The sequence below is a fragment of the Triturus cristatus genome, chromosome 4_2 (assembly GCF_964204655.1).
Source record: "Triturus cristatus chromosome 4_2, aTriCri1.1, whole genome shotgun sequence".
Lineage (NCBI taxonomy): Eukaryota > Metazoa > Chordata > Amphibia > Caudata > Salamandridae > Triturus > Triturus cristatus.
Window position 1 is genome coordinate 961,679,349 of NC_140586.1, and position 23,191 is coordinate 961,702,539.

The 23,191-nt window shown below is 41.2% G+C and overlaps 1 protein-coding gene and 1 long non-coding RNA gene across 4 annotated transcripts in view; both read right to left on the minus strand.

The window, feature by feature from the left end:
- The window catches only part of LOC146839135 (uncharacterized), a 133,384-nt gene that overhangs the window by 65,308 nt on the left and 44,885 nt on the right, over positions 1-23,191 (minus strand). The window lies entirely within an intron of this gene.
- The window catches only part of LOC146839136 (uncharacterized), a 58,826-nt gene continuing 45,065 nt past the window's right edge, over positions 9,431-23,191 (minus strand). Inside the window, exons 2-4 of the mRNA XM_085603146.1 lie at positions 17,818-17,888; positions 16,414-16,467; positions 9,431-15,284 (exon numbers count right to left, since the gene is read on the minus strand). Of these exons, the coding sequence (XP_085459272.1) occupies positions 12,395-14,170 (1,776 nt within the window). The 5' untranslated portion in view covers positions 14,171-15,284; positions 16,414-16,467; positions 17,818-17,888 and the 3' untranslated portion in view covers positions 9,431-12,394. The remainder of the gene's footprint in view (positions 15,285-16,413; positions 16,468-17,817; positions 17,889-23,191) is intronic.

Here is a 23,191-nt window from a genome sequence, read left to right on the forward strand (position 1 = left end):
AAAAAAAATATTTACATAAATAACTTTGAATTACATCCCACACTATTCCCCCTTTAACACACAACACACTACACATACAAAATACACAATACATTTAAATATCAATGTATCTATTATTTACAATTAATAATACATTCTTTATAATTAATATAGTTATTATTTACTAATTTATACATATTAACTACCAAATTACAATTATTCACAAATTAATTATTAATTAACAATACATTAATTAGCAATAACAAATAACATGAAATAATAAAATATTTATATTTACTATATTTAACGTACTAATAACAATTAATTACCAATTAATAATTAATTAACAATTAATTATTATTAATTACAAATAAATAAAAATTATCATTAATTATTTTAATTTAATTACATCCCACCCTATTCCCCTATAAACCCACAACCCACTACATATAAAAATTCACATAATTAATTTAATCATCAATTAATCACCTAATAAAATTAAATCACCAATTAATTAGTAATTAACAATTAATTAATTAACAATACCAATAAATAAATATTAATATTAAACTAATTACAACTTATATAATTAACCAATTAATAAAATTAATTTACAATTAATAATTAATTAACAATTAATTAATCAATTAATATATTTAATTTACAATTAATAATTATTTAACAATTAATTAATCATAAATACCAATTAAACAATAGATATTAATTCATTAATTATAATTAAATTACTTCCCACCCTATTCCCCTATAAACCCACAACCCGCTCTGATACTAAAACGCTAAATTAAATCTTAAATAATTATTAATCTCTAAACATTTATTTTTAAATGTATTAAAATACATTACAATAATCTTTAACATACAAATAAAATACATATTAAAATACATTACACCAATAAAATATCTATATTATTGACCGAAATTTTTGCTTACGATATTACTTACATCTATATTTATGACTTCGATATTATGAACTTCGATAATACTTACCTTGGGGTCGATATTCTGTCCATCGATATTCTTGACTTCGATATTCTGTACCTACGATATTAACAACTCGATATACTTGTAGGTCGAAATTTAAAACTCGATATTTAGACTGCTCACCGTTCGGGATAAGGCAAGCACGATGCAGAGCCTCTGTACCTTGCACCTGCCACGCCTTATAACCCCAAACGGATTTAAGATCAATGGTATCTTTCCACAGCTCATAGCCCCCTATAGCCAATTCGTCCATAAAGGTCTTCGAATACAATAATTTAGTGTGGGTCAGCCTAACTTTGGAAGCTGACTCAGCACTCATTTTAAAATAAAAGGCCTCGGGTTCAGATACACTGAAACCAGTAAAATAAGTAAATTTGTTCACTAGAGTTTTGGAGCTGCCTTCAATAGGCGCTGGGCAATGTTCCCATTGCGTGTAATTAACAACATTTCTAAATGTAATCGCTTTATGAAGGAAACGATTGCCATAGTGTTGGTAGCAAAACAACTCCCCATAGTTAGCTGTGTCTAAATATAAATCTTCAGCATCAAAAGCAGCATAATATTTCAAATCAGAAAACAGTGCCTCTATGGCCTGGACGTCCCAATCATCAGAGTGGATGTTTTGTTTCACAACATCCCCCATAGAAACACGAAGTACATTGGGGACATTAATCACCTCTGTGGGACCATGAATTTGAAATTTAACAGCATCCCACACAATCCCATCCAACACAGGCCAGACAGTAATATTCACAAAAGTCTGGTCCCTTTTCATGATGTGCGATGAGGAGTGGGGAGCCAAAGTTCCATCAATTAATCTAATCGCAGATCTTTTGGTGAGATAGTGTCCATTTATAAGACGAAAAAACACCACCACAAAATCAATGGACATAAACAAAAAGATACTTATGAGCAGCAGCCAAATGTAAGTCCAGGGGGGAATAAAAAAATGTCTGTTAAACCAAGCAGCAAATACAGAAATTTTCGAAGGGGGATCGGAAGTCATAGAGTTAGTGTCAAATGAAAACCGTGACTGGTCAACTGCGGTTGATTGTAAACCAGGCAACGACACATCTGTGGGATAAGTATACTCAGTATCTTCAGGTGGACCACCAGCCGGTGGTGGCAACAAAGGATTAGTAATCGTACACATTTTCATGGCAAAGTCAGCCCTGGTGGTAGATGCCGGAGCCAAAACAGAATTTCTCAGCATCGCTGGACAAGAGACCGCTGGAGTCATACTAAGAAGAATCAGCCACTCGCTGTAGTTTGACATTGTCAATGGAGATGTACCTGTTATCCTTGAGACCAGGAAGTGGAGGTAAAATGACTGTTCTTGTACCCTGCACGCCAAGTACTGGTACTGGAGCACGATAAGAGGGGCCGAACTCCTTCTTGTTCTCCACCTACTCACGGAGCAGATCACCAACTCGAGGTAGCCAGCCGACTACCGAGATCTGAAGAGCAGCATCACTCGTGAAGGGCAATTGTTCCTTTGCAAGACCATCTCTGGTCTCTTGTAGAATCTGTAATACAGCACAGTGATCATCTATGTCAAAGGGTGCGGCCGACGCCGCCATGTCTAGACCATCAAGGTCCGGGACAAACATCTTTATGCCAAAGAGAATTTCTTATGGGGTCCGCCCACCCAGAGACCTTCTAGGGAGATTATTAAGTGCATGTTGAACGTTATACAGATGGGCTAACCAGTTACTGCCAGTGCCTAAAACCCTAGCTGTGAGGGATTGCTTTAAGTCACGGTTCATTCGTTCCACAACACTATTGCCCTCAGGCCGGTATGGAGACGAAAATTTAACTTAGACCCCCAAAGACCTCATGGCTTCTTTGTACGCCTTAGAGGCGAACGCAGGATCTTGGTCAGAATGAAGGGTACCACATGCGAAAATTCCCACAAAGACACGCAAATCCCTGATGACAGTTCGAGCATCAGCACTCCTTTGTGGCCATACCCAAAGAAAATGTGTGCACGAATCTACTGCAACTAAGATGTACTTATACACAGTATCACAGGAGAAAGGACCACAGTGATCGAAATAAACGCATCCCAGCGGTTTATTAGATATGTACAACTGCATTTGTGGTGGGCGCGCAGCAGTCGAAGGTTTAATCTGCTGGCAGATGTCACAATTAAGAACATAAGTACGAGTCTGTTTCTACAACCCACGCCTCCAGTAACGTTGTTGTAGGAGAGTAACAGTCGCTGAAACGCCGGCATGTGCAGATGCCATGCCTTCGTGAGCCGCTGTTATCAAGGAAAGTCTGCAGTCCGCATTGGGAATCAATCTGTCACCAAGGTTGTTAATTCACACATAAGGAACTTTATCAGGACTTAAATGATAAGAGTACTTAGAAGGGAAACCTCTCGGGTAATTACTTCCCTCCTCGGTTGCAGCAATAGCTGCCAAGATGTCATCATCAATCTTACTTTTGGATCTTGTAACCGCTGCTACTAAAGTTTTCGCTGCCTCGTCAGCCAAGCTGTTACCGACAGCGTGGACACCAACGCGTTGGTGCCCAAGAGTATGAATTACATTCACGAGAGGCAGATTCTGTTTAAGTTCTGCAACTCGAACCCAAAGCATTTTATGCTTGATTGTGCTACCCTTAGAATCTCGATATTCATTCTGAGACCAAAAGAATAAATTGACGTTAAAAGACTGAACACAGTAAAATGAGTCACTCACTATAAGAGTTGTAACTCGTGGATCAGCAAACTCCAGTGCAAGCACCAGAGCACGAAGCTCTGCCAACTGGGCGGTACAATCACCCAATGACTGCGTATGCACGACATCAGACTTGAATTTACCATTCACGAAAGTACCAGCCACAACTGCGCATACCGCTGAATAAGCGTGCTTAGATTCCGTCGCCGGTTGCGCCCAACCCTTCAATGTAAATGACACAATGGTAATCTTCAAGCGGGCGCAAAGACAGAGGAGCTGGATGAACGAATTCATTCTGCAAATACTACTGAGTCTGTAATGAGGCATCAATGATGTAGGTGACATCTGGTGATGTCATGGAAGTGGTCCATTGTATCCAACGGGGAAGCAAAGCTTTAGAATTAGGTACACTGGCCTTCGTCACTGCCTCTAGGGCAGGATAAGGTGTCACAACCAACATGCGTTTCCCTTGCGACAGCGCTCTCTCTCTTTCAGAATCGCCATCTGAACCGCAGTCAAAACTTTCTCGACAGTGGAAAAGTGCATTTCAGCCGAATTGTACAAGTGTGATTTGTAAGCAATGGGGACTGTGTCGCCCTCATTGAACTTTAGGTACGTGAAACCCACTGCACCAGGCACAATTCTTATCACCAAGTTAGTGTGTTTATCACGTGTCAGTAAGTATTTCAAAGCAAGAAGATCAGCCTGCAAAGTTTGCCAGACAGCTGAATGTTCTGGCAGCCAGCTCGATTTGGAAAAATTAGGTTGTATCAAGGCACATAGTGGCTTGATATGCTAGGCATAATCAGGAATATAAGTACGTCCGAAATTTAAAAATCCCAGCAAAGATTGTAGCTTCTTCAGTGTTGTCGGAGCACACAAACTTGCGCATTTCTCCAGGAAATGTGGGGCTAATCCTCGACCTTCATTGTTGAGTTCATAGCCCAAACACAACACTGTATACTCTGCAATGTGTGATTTTGCAAAGTTGAATTTGTAACAGAAGTCCACAAACATGACAATGATGCGTTCAACGCGACACAGATGCGGCCATAATTTGTTGTCTGTGAGATAGATATCATCAACATACGAGTACGCATCAGGGTCAATGCTCTCTAACAGAGAGACTAAACGTGCGGCAAAGACGCCTGGACTGGTTTTATAGCCCATGGCCAATCTTTTAAATTGTTTTTGTTGCGCGCCAGAAGTAAAGGCTGTCCACTGACTACTAAGTGAGGACAGATTATGGCTATAAAAGCCATTAGATATGTTAAGTGTGGTCTTAAACCTTTTTCTCACGAGACTATCAAAGAGAGCAGAACTGTGGGTATTCTGTCCAGCACAGGTCCGACAATGAGAGTTCAAATGGCGGTAATCCAAAACTAGGCGGTATGACCCATCAGGTTTGGTTACAGTGAATAGAGGATTATTCATGGGTGACACACATGTTTCAATAACACCTTGATATTCCAATTGTTCAAGGATGTCCGCGATGTGAGATCGAGCTTTGCGGCGCATGGGATATTGGGGTTGCGGCTGCGGCATAGACCGTAAAGGAATCTCGTGGCTGGGTGGCAATTTATCCCACCAAACCTGAGTACGGTACAGAGCAGGAGCAAGCACCTGAGCCCACTCCTCTGCAAAGTTCTGAGCCTGATCCTTCGGCACTGTGTGCGCAAAAGATGGGAGGATTACCTCTTCCCCTCTATGAGCGGCTAAAACGACAGCCGGGGGCCAGTCCGCGTCTGCCAAAAGAATATCATATGTAGAGGTCAGATTTTCCCAAAAAATCCCTTTTGTGGTACGTTGTATGTCACCTTCAATTAAAAGGACTATGTCATATAGTCTGTCAGGGGGAGCCACTCTAGTGTCCGCAGTTTCTACAGTAATAACCGTGTCAGTTGCTGTAGCCACTAGATATGCGGGCAGTGCTTGCCGCACTACTGTAACCTCCGCCGTGCTATCGAGCAGCGTTAATGCCCATGTCAGGTTCTGAAGCTGCATTCTCACTATCTGTGGCATACCTCGCTGTTAGTGCAGCAACTTTCTTCTTCTGAAACGGGGTCTTTGGCGTGCAAATTCGTCCTGCTTGCCTTTACCGTCAGGCAGACGGGGCTGCTCACGTCCTTGTTGGGCACCCCGACCCTTGCCATGTTCTCCTCCACCGGACTGTGAGGCCGATGGTTCCTGTGAAGAATGAGGAGAACGTTGTTCAGTAACCTGAAATCTATCAGACCTAATCCTAGTGCGATCGCGCAAGTAATATGTGCGCTCACCAGTGGACTGTATAGGTGACGTTGGACGAGACCTCTGTTTCTGTTGCTGCTTACCCTGCTTCTTAGATCGCCAACTTTGTTTAGGAAAAGCTGGACAATCGTCTTTGAAAGACGAGTCCACCTTAGTTTGCTGTTGCACATCTGCGGTCTCAACCGTGGGCTTAATCCCTAAACTACTGCGGCCAATTGTTCTATATACTGCCGCAATAATTTTAGGCAACTCCTGGGGTTTATCGACGTCGTCTACGAGGGCAAGACCATTCGCCACTTGAAAGTGGACCGCATCTCCCTTGAGGTTACCAAGGATGAGAGTGGCAACCACGTCGAACACACCGACAAGCCTCATACCCAACTCGACCGCCGCCTCTGGACCGTGTTGATCTTGAACACGTTTGATCACGGAGGGCAGTACGGCCATAGACGGGGTGCTGAAGCACTTCGAGTAGACAGCTGTAAAAACCTCACCCCAGTTATCACAATCGGCAATTTCTGGGACCAAGTCTTTCTGCAAACTGATGGTGAGTATCCTCTGTTTCTCCATGGGAGTAGAGTTTGGAAACACAGCTTCCAGCTGGTCAAATTTCTCAGCAAGCCAATAAGGCAAATCGTCCTTATTCTGGGGGCGCTTGCCCATTACCGAATTAACCATGACGGAACGAATAACTATCCCAGCCGGGCCAGCTGGTTGCCCCTCAACAACAGGTGCCCCGACCTGTACATTGCGTGAAACGTATTGCACCAAAGTCCGATTTACTGTAATCAGGGCTGCATGCAATAGACGCAACTCATCCACCGTGGCATGTAAATAACGAGGATGAGGCGTAAATCCGGCCAACACCGGCCAAGTGGCCCCGGCAATGGACACAGGGCCCATTCGAACCAGTGTAACCGTGTGGGGGAGGGCGCCATTAAACCAAATACAATGCTGCCAAGCGGAAACAGGAATCTCCTGCGTCCTATATGGCGTATAATTCGCCGGGACTACTGTAGGAGTGTACGATTGAAACGTGTTATTGTCCGCATTCACCGCCAGCAAAGTAACCCAAGAGTAAAACAACTCATAGGGATAAGATGCATCGGCACTCACTACAAAGATAATAGACATCCCATCGTCAGGCACCCAAAACTGAGTCAAATGATGCCGGAGAGGTGCGCGGCTATGCGCCGCGATAGCGACTTCAGCCATAAGGACACAGAGAAGAAAAACAATTTTTATTAACAGTAGCACAAAAAGGGTATATATAAAAAACCTTTTTAATGGACAAGCTTGCTCGAACCTATAGTAAATATTAGGTAGGTTAAAGCCGTCACTCCCGTTATCCGGAAACAAGAGTGAGGGCGTTGTGGACTTAATATAAGCACTACTAAGGTGCGTCAAATCATGAACGTTAGGTGCACCTTGTTGCAGGGATTCTGCTCATGCACAGAACTATGCGCAGGAATCCAGGACCTCAGTGAATTGCAGTGTACCAAAAACTCACCTCAGTACACAGAACCCCTATCCGACTAGCATCAGTGTCTCATTCGTTCTCCGTATCATCTCGAAGCTACCAATCATTAGACAACCCAGAACAAGCGACTTAGAGTACTCTCAGGAATGGTGGGAATCAGAAAGACCTTTTCGTTATTATTCTCATATCAGTCCACAACAAGAGTAATCAGAGACACATTATAGTTTAAAATGTTTATATTTATCTACGTGCCCTAAGATGCAGTACTTTGGCTAACATAAGCAGACAAATGATTAAAAATAAAACCATCAGCATTGTTACAATACCATATAAAATGAAGGGAGAAATCATGTTATATATGATAGTGGATTATAGTCACCCTCCCTTCATAACAAAGCTAGTATTATTAAACTGATAGAAGCTCTCTAGGTTTGAATGAGGAACCCCATACCGTAAAGATCAGCATAGGTGAATCACATCACAGGATCAGCTCTGCTCTGTGTCTGGAAAAAGTCTTCTCCAAAATGTCTGAATCATGCATGCAAAATGCAATATTAAAGGCACTCGAGTTTCAGATATTTGCAGCTGTGTGCGTGTTATGTCTAGAGCGTGGGCCGATCAACATGAATTCAAAAGCATACATTGTTATTTGACCCTGACGGCTTCTGCACACAGTGTTCAGACCAAGGTCACGGTGCACATCTAGGGATGTGAACAACAGACCTTTCTCTTGTGAAGAAAAAGCAAGCAAGCAGATTTTCTTATAATAACAGCTACCTGCAGTGTCATGTGCAAAAGCAGCAAAAGTGGCAAGATGGCGTTTTAAATCTAAGACGCTTATGCTAACATAGCAATGTGTGTACATGGAACTCCGTCTCCATTACAAGGCCATATCAATGTATGCTGATGATGCATTTGTGTACCTCAGGAACGTGCAGGCGTATCTATCGCAGGTGATGGAGGTTCTAGATGATTTTGGTAGGGCTTCTGGACTGAGGCTAAATTGGACCAAATCCAGCTTATATCCCATGCGCAAACTCACAACTTAGAACAGGAAGTGCTGCCCCAATTAGCACGGGGGTGGCACCATGACATCTTCAGGTATTTAGCGGTGAACTTACCACACCGATTAAGAACTTATACAGGGCAACTTAGGTGATGTCCAATGTTTGCAGCTCCCTGTCGTTTTGGGGCTCGCTGCCACTATCGACCCATGGGTAGAGTGGAGTTGCAAAAATGCTGTTAATACATTTATACTGCTTCTTGACCCACCCCCCCCCCCCCCCAGTTTACCCGCGCTTCTTCAGGAAATTGGACTCTGTTTCTTTTCTTTTGGACTTAATCTGGGGAGCGGGCCACAAGAGAGTCGCGCTTCGCAAACTATACTCTACCTTGGAAAGGGATGGAGGGACGTACATATAAAAGACTAATAAAGAACTACAAACTACTGTGTGACTTGGAAGCCTATTATTTCTCAATACAGCCCTTGTTTGTGATCTCGTTACAGTTCTCACATTATCATCCGCACTAGAAGAAATGGGAGCCTGGGGTGTCTGATCACAGATACTCATTTACATACAAAGGGGGGTGAAAGCCTGCTCACAAAGCACAACACAACTTGTTTATATAAAAGTTTGTACATTGCACAGGGAGTGTGATTCAGGTACCAGTGAGAGTGTTGTATGACAGGAGCGAGCAGTCTTAGTTGCTGAGACTTGAATGCCTGAAGGGTGCATCTTTAGCTCTTTCAACTGTTTGAGAGGGTGGCAGTCTCAAATTCAGGGGGCACAGATACCAACAGCTTCCCTCATAATCTTTGCTTTTTGCATCTACAGCTGGTGCAGATGCCACCTAAGAGAGTAACCTTTCCAGCTAGGCAGTGTGCTTTCTGGAGTCAGCCTGCTTTGATTTTCCCAAACTTTGGTCAGCAAAGGTAAATGTGTCTTCAACTAAAGTGTTCTTAGGTCGCTTTTGGTAACGTGGCTTGAGCAGTATGGCCTAAGGCATGCTCGAAGGTAAAGCAAAATAGTGGCAGTCACAAATTTCAATACAGTTTATTAAAAATAGACAAGGAACTTTAAGATTTAAACCAAGTTTAGATAAAAAAGAATATGTAATAATTATTCAGAAGCAAAATCTAAAGGAGGGCTGTGATTAAAGGATTATTAATTAGCAAAAACGCCTGTCAAAACCAAACAAAAAGGTAAATGAATAAAATAAAAGCTGTTCCACTGAATCAATCAGGAAGTCACATACAAAACTGTAGCTGACTTCGCTAGCTATGCTCGAGGGGACAAAGGTAAGTTTAGTCTCTGGTGATGATCAGCACTTGAATTTGATGCGAGGTTTTTGGCTGAATCTGTCGTAGAAGGTGATGAGCTGCACAGAAGTGGCTTGAAGTGCAAACTTTCCGCAGAGTAGAGTTTGGTCATCAATTTGAAACTGAATCTACGGCCATCAAAATCTAGGAAACTTTAAGCAGTTACAAAAGCTGCGATCATCCCATTCACTCTAATAAAAGCCCAAGTGCCCGTATCCACTTGAGCGTTACCACAAAAATGAAATACTCAGGTCGAGTTGGACGCCTCGAGGGTTATTCACAAAGGTATCTTACACCTGTGAGTAATCTATACGTGCAAGAAAGCTCATAGAGTAACTTTGCTACTTTTAGCTATCCACCATTACATTAAAGTTACTCAAGTGTGGACGTGCACGTCTGCACACCCTTAAATAGATGTGGAGCAAAATGTACAAATGTAACTTACTGAAGCAAAAATGAACTATGGGTGGTGCTACATATATGCAGCACCACGCATAGCCGAGCACTGGTAATGCCTTCTAAAACTGCATTTAAATTCAAACGATTGTTACAAAATTACCTATATTTTAAAATTAATTATTTCATGATAAAAGTTGTTAACCTTTTAATAAACAAAATGTTTTAACTATTAAATAAATAATTTCAATTAATTCTATCCATAACTTTTTGTATGGCAGTTCCGCCTCTGAACAGAGTTGCGAAAGGAAATTTAGTAATTATGAGTACATAATAGAAAAAACAAGGATTTTAGTTTAGATGGGATTTTTCATACAAACCTTTGAAAAAACATGTTTAAAATAATTAAATTTCAAGTTAATAGTGTTGTATCACTTTTATTTGTTATAAAATAAATTTACCTTTATATTTAACATAAAAATATTTTATTTTTTTCAAGTTTGATAAACTTATAAAATGTTCCCTACATTTTTTACACAGGGAGAGCTTCACCCAAGTTGAATATATAAAAAATTGTATTCTAAAGCCTAAATTAAAAGTTAAGTAAAATTTTTATTATGTATTCATAATTATTAATTGTGATGTAGAGAATTAATTGTAATAAATGTAATTATACCTTATTAAAAATGAATGTTATATCAGTGTTTAAATTAAAAAACATATGTTTATTAAAATAATAAAAGGTTTTCTTTTGAGATATTTTTGCAGTTGAATTTTTTATTTGTAACTAGTTGCAGTTCCAGTGGATGGCCATGTGTGATGTAGGACTTACTCCGGCTCTGAGCAGGAGTACATTTACGACTGTTTTAGGTACATTATGGCTGGAAAGACTTTATAAGTGGGGTTCGTAAATAGAAATGGGCATACTCCTTAGTGGACGAGTGCCTGTCCTTCCCAAACCCCTCCCTATACTCCTCCTTACTCCTGCCTTAACCCCTCCCTTTTATTCATAAGTATTTCACATTTTACAGCCACTCCCTCTGTCACTCCCACATTTATTACTAAAAAGTATACTAGCATGTGCGGAATCTCTGCAGTCGGGGCAGACAACTCCACAAAGAAAAAGACAGGAGAGGCAGAATGACTGCACGTAGTTTGTGAATAGCATTTTTTTGTATTTTAGTCATCCTATTGTAGTTTATGAATAGGTCCGATTATCTGTGAGACTCTCTTGGGTGTATCTGATGTGATTGTAAAGCTTGTGAAACTGTCCTCAGCAGATGGGAAGCAGGTTCCATTTGTATCAAAAAGGACATGAAAAGAGGCCGCTAAAGTGGATCTTTGTAATACGAGGCTGTGTCCCATTGGAACAGAAGTCATTAGGACAATTTACAGTGGAGCCAAGGATGGTTTGCATATGGTTGGCCTCGTCTGTAGTAGTACAAAGGCTAGAAAAAGATGTGGTGGGATGTTACTGAGATCAACTACCAGTCATTCCATCACTTTTAGTTTTTCTCAATGATCAGCCCTACGTGGCACAGACATGAACAGATGTTGGTCCCATAGAGACCTACGACAAAGGGACTCCTACTGTAGCCCCCTGGTGAGGCTCATTAGGCTGGAAACAGTTTGAAGTTACTTGGATTCTAGATCCTAGGGGTGTGGCCTCAAAGTTCGGCATCGAATGGACCTTGTGGGTTGGAGCCATGGATTATAAACACTCAGGGAAAAAAACACACTGAATGGAATGAGGCCACAAATAGTTACTAAGGAATGAAGTTAATTCAAGCATTTCCATTCCTTGCTGTGTGCTTTTCTCAGTAGAGTTTGCAGGACAATCGATGGATTGATGTCTTTGTGGCTGCTTCATCTGAAGTTTTGCGATGCTGAAAGCTCCTCCTCAGGATTTACAGTGTGCACCTTTTATTCTCCCACATTGTCTCTCTCATGTAGAGAGGTTGCATTTACAACTGAAGTTTTTGTCACATTGAAAGTATGGATCATTTTCTTTTACGTTGTGGGTTCTCTCTTGTTGAATCAAACTGAATCGCCAGCTGTCGCTTCCCTGGCATTTAGAACAAGGACAACGTTTTTTCCAGGTAAGTTGTCGCAGGTTGAACGAGACCAGATTTCCGGCTGAAACTTTTCCAGCATTCAGAGAGATAATAAGGTTTGTGCCCAGTGTGAGTTCTCTCATGTCTAGTGAGAGTTATTTTATGACTGAAGCTTTTCTGGCATTCAGAACACTTATACGTTTGAGCCGAGTATGAATTCTCTCATGTACAGTTAAACCGGATTTGTGATAGAAACTTTTTGGGCATTCAGAGCACTGATACGGTTTATGGCCAGTGTGGGTTCTTTCATGTGAAGTAAAGTGGGCTTTCTGACTGAAGCTTTTCGAGCATTCAGAGCACGATAAGGTTTTTGTCCAGTGTGAGTTCTCTCGTGTTTAAATAAACTGGATCTCTCATAGAATGTTTTCGGGCATTCAGAGCACTGATACGGTTTATGCCCAGTGTGAGTTCTTTCATGTACAGTAAGGTTGGATTTATGACTGAAGTGTTTCCAGCATTCAGAGCACTGATAAGGTTTTTGTCCAGTGTGGGTTCTTTCATGACTATTGAGGTTGGATTTGCTACTGAAGCTTTTCCAGCATTCAGGGCACTGATAAGGTTTTTGTCCAGTGTGAGTTCTCTCGTGATTAATTAAACTGGATCTCTCATAGAATGTTTTCGGGCATTCAGAGCACTGATACGGTTTATACCCAGTGTGGGTCCTTTCATGTACAGTAAGGCTGGATTTATGACTGAAGTGTTTCCAGCATTCAGAGCACTGATAAGGTCTTTCTCCAGTGTGAGTTCTTTCATGTCTAGTGAGACTTTTTTTCAATCTGAACCTTTCCCGGCATTCAGAGCACTGATAAGGTTTATGCCCAGTGTGGGTTCTTTCATGCACAGTAAGGTTGGATTTCTGACTAAAGCTTTTCCAGCATTCAGAGCACTGATAAGTTTTTTGCCCAGTGTGAGTGCTCTCATGGCAAGTGAGACTTTTTTTCAATTTGAACCTTTTCTGGCATTCTTTGCATTGATAAGGTTTGTGCCCAGTGTGAGTGCTCTCATGGTGAGTGAGAGTTATTTTCCGACTGAAGCTTTTCTGGCATTCAGAGCACTGATACGGTCTGAGCCCAGTATGGATTCTCTCATGTACAGTTAAACTGGAATTGTAATAGAAACTTTTTGGGCATTCAGAGCACTGATACGGTTTATGCCCAGTGTGGGTTCTTTCATGTACAGTAAGGTTGGATTTGTGACTGAAGCTTTTCCAGCATTCAGAGCACTGATAAGGTTTTTGTCCAGTGTGGGTTCCCTGATGTTGAATCAGACTGCTCCTAAAACTGAATCTTTTTCTGCACGTGGAGCACTGATATGGTTTTTGTCCAGTGTGGGTTCTTGTGTGTATAGCGACACTTGATTTGTGACTGAAGCTTTTCCAGCATTCAGAGCACTGATACGGTTTATACCCAGTGTGGGTCCTTTCATGTACCGTAAGGTCGGATTTTTGACTGAATCTTTTACAGCATTCTGAGCACTGATAAGGTTTTTTCCCAGTGTGAGTGCTCTCATGGCGAGTGAGACCTATTTTCTGTCTGAAGCTTTTCTGGCATTCAGAGCACTGATAATGTTTTTGTCCAGTGTGGGTTCTTTGATGTACCGTAAGGTGGCATTTCCGACTGAAGCTTTTCCAGCATTCAGAACACTGATGAGGTTTTTGTCCAGTGTGGGTTCTTTCATGCACAGTGAGGCTGGATTTCCGACTGAAGCGTTTCCAGCATTCAGAGCACTGATAATGTTTTTGTCCAGTGTGGGTTTTTTCATGTTCCGTAAGGTTGGATTTGCGACTGAAGCCTTTCTGCCATTCAGGGCACTGAAAAGGTTTTTGTCCAGTATCAGTTCTATTATATTTAGTGAGGTGGGATTGATAACTAAAGATGTTCTCACATTCATTGCACTTATTCGAGTTGTTTGTTTCTCCAAGTTGGGTTTGTTCCTGGATACATGTCATCTTAAGACTGAATTAGATTTCTGATTGTGTACTTGTTTATGTTACAACTCAGTATTAACTTCTAAACTACAATGCAGATGCTCTTCTTAACATATGTATTTAACTAATGATAGTTTTTACCTAGAGATCATTTTCTTACCTTTAAAGGCACCTATCTCACTTGTCTTATAAACTTTCACTGAGGAGCCCCTTGTATTTACTAAGAGGCTCCTCATGGATTCATTTTCTCCAAGTTATTCCGGGGTGAATTCTCTCAAGTTTAATTAGTCTCATTTAGTAATTCTAGTTTATCACATTTGATTTAGGAGTTTTAAAAGCACTGATAAGGTCTTTGGGCTTTAGTGTTTGCCTGTTCGGTATGTTTGTTCATACAAGTAATGACAGATGATTAGGGCATGCCAGGGTGGTTTATGAATTATCAATAGCGTAACAATGACTCCTTTAATACTTTCTGTGCCAGTCTATCCTTTTTTGTTCAGTGGTTAAGACAGGTACATGATCCACTTTGAAGTTACAGGACACTTTGAAACTACTCGGATCAACCCAAGAGACAGAGTTGGTGGGGGAAAATCTTCCTATATTGGAAATGATAATCCAGCATCTTTGCCGAAACGACATCTGAGAAAGAGTATTTACAATTTGTTTCTTTTAAACAATCTTTTCTTTCCTCTGAAACACAGGAGACGGAGACAAAAGCTTGAGCTTGTGAACCGGGGATATTAGTCTTTTTGACGGTTCTGTCACATCACAACACGTCTACGGATGCTGATCTGTTGGGGAGGGTTTGGGTCTCCAAAGCATTTCTCATAAACCGTCAAACAGAATTTACAACACTGAGTTTTCTCAAGTTCACTGCGTGGGGATCAATTGTGGCCAATGTTCTCCTTAATCTCAGTTACTGACACTTGGTAAACATTTATGGTCATTTTCATTTACGGATTTGACAAATTTCACATTCACCAGTTTCTTCCGCTCCAACATCCTCACCATTCCTGGCACATAGAATGTGTTTCTTCTCTAGAGCTCGAGAATGTTTTAACTTTCCTTGAAATAATCCATTTCGTTGTGTTTCACTAAATTTAAACCTTCTTTTTTCTGTTCATGCTTCAGTCACCTGTAGAAATGGAGTCAGAGATTGTAAATGAACACAAAGAAAAAATGTTTATGACCGTATAATTTGCACAAGAAAGTATTGACAAAAACAAGCTAGGAAATCAGTTGAGTAGCATTTCTGATAGTGGTGAAACAACTCTGGGACACTGTGTAGATCGGGAGCTTCGGATCACTGGAACTCAAGGATGTGAGAGCAAACGTAATTAATATTTAAGAAAGAAATACAAGTTGCACATATATTGTGGCACAGATTCTCAGAAGCAGGCAACACTATCAATTTACAAATTCTGTGGCAAAGGCTGGCATCACAATGAGATATTTGTAATACTTTTAATGAATTATCAGATGTTATTTACTTCTCTACCCACATAAACTGTTCATCTATTCATTTTTCCAGTTATTTATGAAGGTACATTTTATTGAACAATGGAATTGGCCTTGTTGCACTCAGTGCTTTAAATTAACCCTGGGCGTAGTTTGCGAAGTAGCGCTATGCGTAGCTACGCAAAGTGCACTTCGCACTACGCGAACTACGCGTAGCATTTCGCGAACTGCGTAGTACCCTGTTCACACTGCGCAAGATGCCGTTTTCATTGATTGCACAGTGCGGACAAGCCTCCGGCACTGTGCAATTATTGAAAACGGCATCTTGCACAGTGCGAGCTGTAGTTTTCTGCCGCTCGAGTAGATTTTTACTCGAGCAGCAGCTTTCTCAATGCAAACTGGTAGTTTCTCATCGCGAGCGGTCGCGAGCATACGCGACCACTCGCAATGAGGAACCTGACCTCCCCGCGTTGAGAATCACGCCGGGATGTTTATGATAACTTGATGTTGCTGATCGCGAACGAGGAAAAAGTCTCGCCGGGATGTCATTTTGCTTGCTCGTGGTCACCAACTTGACGTTGAGGACCGCGAGCAAGCAAAAAATGACCGCTGCACTATGCTACGCGTGTTTGCACTGTGCTACGTGCAATTCGTGTAGCGCAAAGCAGCGCAAACTTTGCAAACTACGCGAGCGTAGCGTAGTGCTTTGCCCAGGCTTACTTTAAATGCCACCGTAGACTGAGGCTGTGTCCAGTTAGCTCAGTGGAATTCACTATTTCAAATTGTGCGGATAATATTGGACTTACTTGGTGGTCCAGAACTCATCACGCTCCTCCGACAGGACCTGGGCACTGCAACACCTGAAAAAGAGAAAAAAACAGCACAACCTTAAAGGAAACCAAAAAGGGTCAAGAAAAGAATAACACAAAACAGAGGAAAGAGAAAAAAAGGCTATCTTCCATTCTCACCACAGGGTCCAGCACAGGAAACTCTGCAGCAGATGCTTGTAAACCCATAACTTACTTCTAACCACAGTGCCCCCAAGGTCATCACCAGGTGCAGCTCCACCGGTCGCACCACCCTAAAGCAAGCCCTGTGTCCACGCATATGTACTGTGTCTTTTGCTTTTAGTAGACAAGATAGAAAAGGATAGGAGAACGCAAAAAGATGGAAGTCAGATCCAGAGAGAAAAGATGCCGAAAGAACAGACCGAGGGAGGATAGTATTATGTGGTGTAGAGGAGGAGACAAATGTGCTAATAGTTAAGGAACTGCTGGGCAAAACTGACCTAAAAAGGAACTGAGAATGATTTGCGCAGCTCAATGCAGGGGAGAGCGTCCCCAATCGCACTCCTTGGATTTGTTCAATAAACTTTAAACCATTGGTAAATGTTTTCAAAGCGCCAATTTTTATTTATCTTCTTTTGTTCTTGTCAATTACTTTCATCATTGACCTTGATAATGTGATATTCACTATATTTTTTGTTTTTGTGCCCAATGCATTTCGGGCCTCGCCTCTTCATCAATCAGGGGCTTAATCTGAAAACATAAAGGCAGATATTCACCACAGTCTACATTCAATATAAATGTGTGGTTGGTATTCAGTTAAAAGAATGGTTTATAACTCGATCAAAGGCTGGGTAAATTACTTTCAGATTAAGCCCCCTGATGAAGGGCGAGGCCCGAAATGCATTGGGCACAGAAACAAAAAATATAGTGAATATCACATTATCAAGGTCAATGATGAAAGTAATTGACAAGAACAAAAGAAGATAAATAAAAATTGGCGCTTTGAAAACATTTACCAATGGTTTAAAGTTTATTGAACAAATCCAAGGAGTGCGATTGGGGACGCTCTCCCCTGCAGGGAACTGCGCAAATCATTCGCATTAACTTTGTTCCCCAAACTCAGGGGGATAACCAATCACCACCAATCACACCTATACCTTTGAGCATACAGAATAGCCAGGAGTGCGAAGGTCCTTCCTCCATTTGGATCTAAAAAGGAACTGGACTATCACTACACCCCAACATGTTCCAGGAGGAATGTGGCTCCATCAGGTGATTATCAGAAGTTTGATAACAACAAGAATAGTGCAGAGAGGGAGTCAAATGTAAAAGCTGAAGAGGCAAAAAAAACAGAGATCAAGAAAGGGAATAGAGAAAGAAGAAACCGGGGAAAAGGAAACTTGGTGTTATAAGAATCCTTACCTGACAGTTATCTTATTTTTTGTTCCTCCAAGGGTGGCAGCCACGTTGCACTGCCTGGTCATCCAGAATACCTTGAAAGGAAGTAAAGAAATAGTTGAGCATCAGACGACAATCACACTTCATCCCATCTTCCAAATAACCGTCCTGAACTTCCAAAACAAAAGAATCTCTTGTTCTCTGGAGGCCATTGTCAAGCAACTCTGGTTATGAATAAATACTTTTTTTGGTTCAAGAACCACGATCCCTGGCTGGAAAAGGTCTCTGTGAATATGGAGTGCACCCACAGTCTCAGAGAACAGACCCCAACAACCCAGTCCACGTCTTCATAACGCCCATCTTCCCATTTTCAGCCCATGAAACTTGCAAATCAAAACAATCTGGTTCACAAAAGGCATGTTAAAGTCCTTGTACATAATTCTGTACACCGTTCATAAATCAGTCAACCAGACTCTTAGATTTATACAAACCATGTTCTCTGAGCAACAGCAGTTCAAGCTCAAGCTGGTGCAGAGTTCGCATGCTGAGCAATGGAAGCAGCAAAGCATCAATGTGTTGGCGCTTTTTATTTATAAATTATCTAGAGGTGTGATGCGGCGGGTCAGTGTCTTGAGAGCCCTATAGGACGGTGACCCAAGGACTAGAATTTGGAATAAATCCTCGCAAGACAAAGCTTAGAACATTGGAATGTTGAGATCTCCACTGAAGACAACGGAGCAGCAGCAGCCTCTAAAACCTGATATAGGCCCGCTGCTCTCAACATTACATTGTTCTAATACACAGCCTCTGCCTCTCTCTTTCCCCTACCTCTCCGAAATATATGAGTTGGGCAGGAGAAGGCAGAAGATAGAGCCTGCAGCAGGGCACCCAGGAGCCTCCCCCCTTCTTCCTCCCGTAGCTCGCAGTGTCACTGGCATCTCAGACGGAAGAGGGGGGATTTCGACTCAGCTCCTGCATCTCCCTGGCTCCACTGAATGATGAAAAGCAGTTTAGCTGAGCTCAGGGAGAACCAGGGGCTGACTTCAGCCTCCTTTCACAGCTATTGCTGTGAATGTTCAACAATTAACCCCCGTGGTCCTGCATGCGGCTGTTAACGGTTCAACATTCACAGCAACAACTGTGAAACAAAGGTTTTGAAGAACCGGAGGTGTTTCAACCCCCTCGGTCTCTGGGACATCTTTGTTTTATTAATTAACACATTCTGCCCTCATGGGGCAAATGTTGTAATGACCTTATAGTCAGCCTTAGCAGGTAATTATGTCCATTAAAGGATTGCCCTCTTGGTAAAGGCCCTTGCCTTTGGAGCTACAACAAGCTATAAGGCTTTATTAAAGGTTTAAAATAATTACTGAAGGCATAAACATGGTTACTCAGTCAGAGAAATAATCATCATAATATTTTCAGGAGGATCATATACAGTTAACCTCTAAAGTATATCAAAAGCCAGAATCAGAAATTACTACATAGACAGACCAAAAAAACAAACGTGTGCTAAGAAATAAGAAAACGTTTTTCTATAATATCAAATAGCAAACTGACATAGAATCTGCTTAGTTAAAAATCAAGGAAAAGTTCTTAAGTACAAAATCAGTAAGAGGACTGACATGTAGTCTGCCTTTTGGAAAAGGGTAAAATAAAACAATTCCAGCAAATATCGCAAAACAGTACATTTTATAAGTTTTTAGACGGAGAGAACACATTATTTGTAATGTAATGTAAGTAGTTTATTGTCTAGTTAACTAAAACCTTTACAATTCCTCATAAAAAGAAAAGTTATAGCAGCAAAGTCAATAGTTTGAAACTAATTAAAAATAATATGCCATAAAATATCCGTGCATTATGCTAAAAGTAATGATACAATTATAAAAATTGTAGTCCAATACAATACAAGAAGACTTAAAATTTGATAAAACGAGTACTCAGTTCTCAGTGGAGGGGTAAGTGTGCAATTGTCAGTTGCTTTGTGGGCAGCTGCAGCAGTAAATTTCTGTTGACTGTTTGCTGGAGCTTATGTCATCCGGGTGAGGGGTACCCTAGGTATATGTTGTTTGCTGTGAGGTGTCACTGGAATATCTTTTTATTGCAATGGTGAAGTGTTCAATGATCCAAGTTTCTCCCCTACCGCTTCCATAAATTGCACAAAGCGGCACGCTAGCTGAACGTCTCCACCTCAGAGGCTTGCCATCACAGCTTGTCTGCAGGTTCTTATCCCCATCCTTACAAAGACTGGCTTCAGTAACTGACAACGTTCAGCTTGTAGTTCTCTGCAGATGCATAAAAGGTGTAATACACTTTCATTGGCTCCCTCACATAAACGGCATCTTGACTGACCCGGCGATCGTTTCCAAGGGGGAAGGTGCGGCAGTGCTGGTAAAATACCCTTTCGAAGATGAAGATATTTTTCTTTCTTCCTCCTGTTGAAACCTACGCCTAGGTAAGATTGCAGAGAAGACTTGACATAGCTTTGCACAACAAACCATCCGTGGTTTCTTTCTGTTAGTACCGCCTTGTCTTCTAATAGGGATAGGTTTTTCACTGTTTTGTCTACGATATGTTTAAAACAATTGTAAGACCCTGAGATATCCCAAAGTTCCTCCAGACCCAGGCGCTCTTTTGATTCTATCAAATAGGTCATACCTGGACAGTCCCTCTTTCGATGTATTTCGTTCCATAGGTAGGAATTCAATGTTCTTGTACCAGTTCTTGGCATACGCTCCTTTGCGGGCCAAATCTTGGCTTTGTAGGCCGAATTCTAACCTTATTTGGACCGGTGAGACGTACATGGGTAGATTAAAAATCATTCTGGCTGCTCTTGAAACAGTGCTGTCTAATATGGCCGCATCTCTTCCCCTCAGGCACTCGCTCCCATAAGTAATTGCCGGAATGGGCTTCCCTTGGCAGACTTGTAAAAGTGGAGTAAGATTTGGGCCGGTGATTTTATGTTTGATAGATTTCATTGCTGCCGCAATAGAGTTGCTTCTTCTTTTGATGACATCTTTTTGTGAGTTAAGTGTGCCTCTATTGTCTATTATTACTCCTAAGTATTTGCATTGGTCAACTACTTCTATTGTTGAGTTAGCCAGGGGCCAGCGGCAGTTAGAGGTTTTCTTTCTCGGATGAATCCTCATTACCTTCATTTTGTCATAGTTGATGGTTAAACCATTGTTTGCGGAATATACTGGTTGTATCTAGTAGATGTTGAAGGCCAATGGGGGTTCGACTAACCAGAACGAGGTCGTCTGCATACAGGAGGTTGGAAAGTAGCAGCCCTCCTATTTTTGGAGCATGCGAATTACAGGTTTCCAGTTCTGATGATAGATCGGACATATACACGTTAAAAAGTGTTGGTGCCAGGACGCACCCTTGTTTGAGTCCCTTGGTTGTAGGGCTGTTTCGAGACAGGAACTTACCATCTCCTAGCTACACTTGTACCCACGTATTTGTGTGGAGAAAAATTAACTAGTTTAGGAGAGGTGATGGTATTTACTTATCCTTGAGCTTGTGCCATAATTTGCTCCTGTCGATTTTATCGAACACTTACGAGTAGTCTATAAAACACATGAATAGGGGGTGTTTTGCTGTTTTCGCTCCATCTATCATTAGGGACAGGGCAAGTATGTTCGTTGTTGTACCCATGCCCTTTCAAAAGCCCGTCTGACTTACGGGTATAATAGATTTTTCATCTGTCCAGGTAATGAGATCTTCCAGAAGTAGACCAGCATAATATTTCACCTCGACATCGATTAAAGCCACAAGCCTATAGCTGTTTGCTAAGTTCTGGGCGTAGTTGACGGAGTACCACTACACGGAATTATGCAGAATTGATCAAAAACTCTGTGCATTCCGCTCTGCAACTCCATTCCGTATCACCACAATTTATAAAACAGAAACCTCATAAATAACTCTAATATTACATGCTAAAATGCATATAATCATCTCACAAAAGTAAAAATGAAAATATAGCAAGCAGTGAGAGAGGTGATGATTTTGATGTACAGTGAATAATATAGTATGCAATATCAAAACATTCAAGGGGCAGGCTCTCGGGCTCAGCTGAGAGCTAATACTATAATATTCACTAAACTCTAGAATCTTGCCCCATAATGCTAGTGTAGATGCAAGATGTGGAAAATCCATATTAATCACTGAAGGATTTTGTTGAAATCCTGAATTTGTTGAGAATTTAGCATTTTATTCTGTATTGGGCTGTGGGGCCATCGAGACTGAAGGAATGTTCCAATTTGAATGCCTTTGATTCTACATGCTCGTCACAGAGGTCAGTTGGGCTGGGACCATTGGCTGTGACATCCCATTCTGTGCCATCTGATTCATGTTCCCATTTACAAGTTTGCTGCAAGCATGGCAAAGAGTGTGTCTTATTCTGCACACTATTAATATTTTAGGTATTTATATTGCCATGGTTAGTAAAACTGATACCTTGAGAAAAGACATTTCTGGATGCAACGCTAAAAGACAGGCAGACACAAAACCACACGCGCCCTCTTTGTCCGGTCTTCGACTTTGCTATATTGTGTAAATCTGCACAAACTTGTGTCGCTCTCATTATTTTTAATCAATTGACTTGCTTAATCCTTTGTCTTTAAATTGAATGATCAACTCTTTATACTTTTGCACAACAATCTTGGGTTATTTTGGGGCGCTTCACTCTGTGGCTCCTCAACTGGCCAGTTTACAACCAACTTTAAGTCATTCCAGAAATCTCTAGGGACAACAATTTCAAAGACCATATTCAAACTCATCCACAGCACCTTCAAAACAGTTACAATCTTCCCCCCTCTGAGCCCCACTTTTCTGGCTGCTTCTAAGCTTGTGGAAATGTGTCCAGAATGTCAAAAGATCAGCTGTCGACCAAGGCACATGCACATGCGCTCCTCCATGCACTTCTCAAAGGAAATTCTTTTACATCAACTGTTTCGACTCTGAACCACATTCGTCAGCATTCCCTATTTCTAAATTTTTTCTTTGTTATTTTCTCCCCTTCGTTGTAAATTTGTTTTTTATCTCTTCACATCATTCCAATCTCTTATTGTATTTATTAGTTCTCTCAGATGTGTTCTCAATGGTACAATTGTCACACCTCATATTGCTGAATTCACATTATGCTCTTTTGATAAATCCTCAAGTTTCTCATAACCGTAATGAGAAGCGTAATAAGCATAATGCTGTTCATGCGGCAACCACAATCCTAGTCAAAGTAAGGGGCGCTTTCCCTCGCCAGTTATGTTGCAAGTGGATTCACTTTGTAGAGTTTTGTAGACTGTAATGTCCTCCCCTGAAAACATTGCTAGTGTTCTTGTTGTCACCATTATGTGCATCAGTACAGTGTAGTGAACCTGATTACAAAACATCACATTGA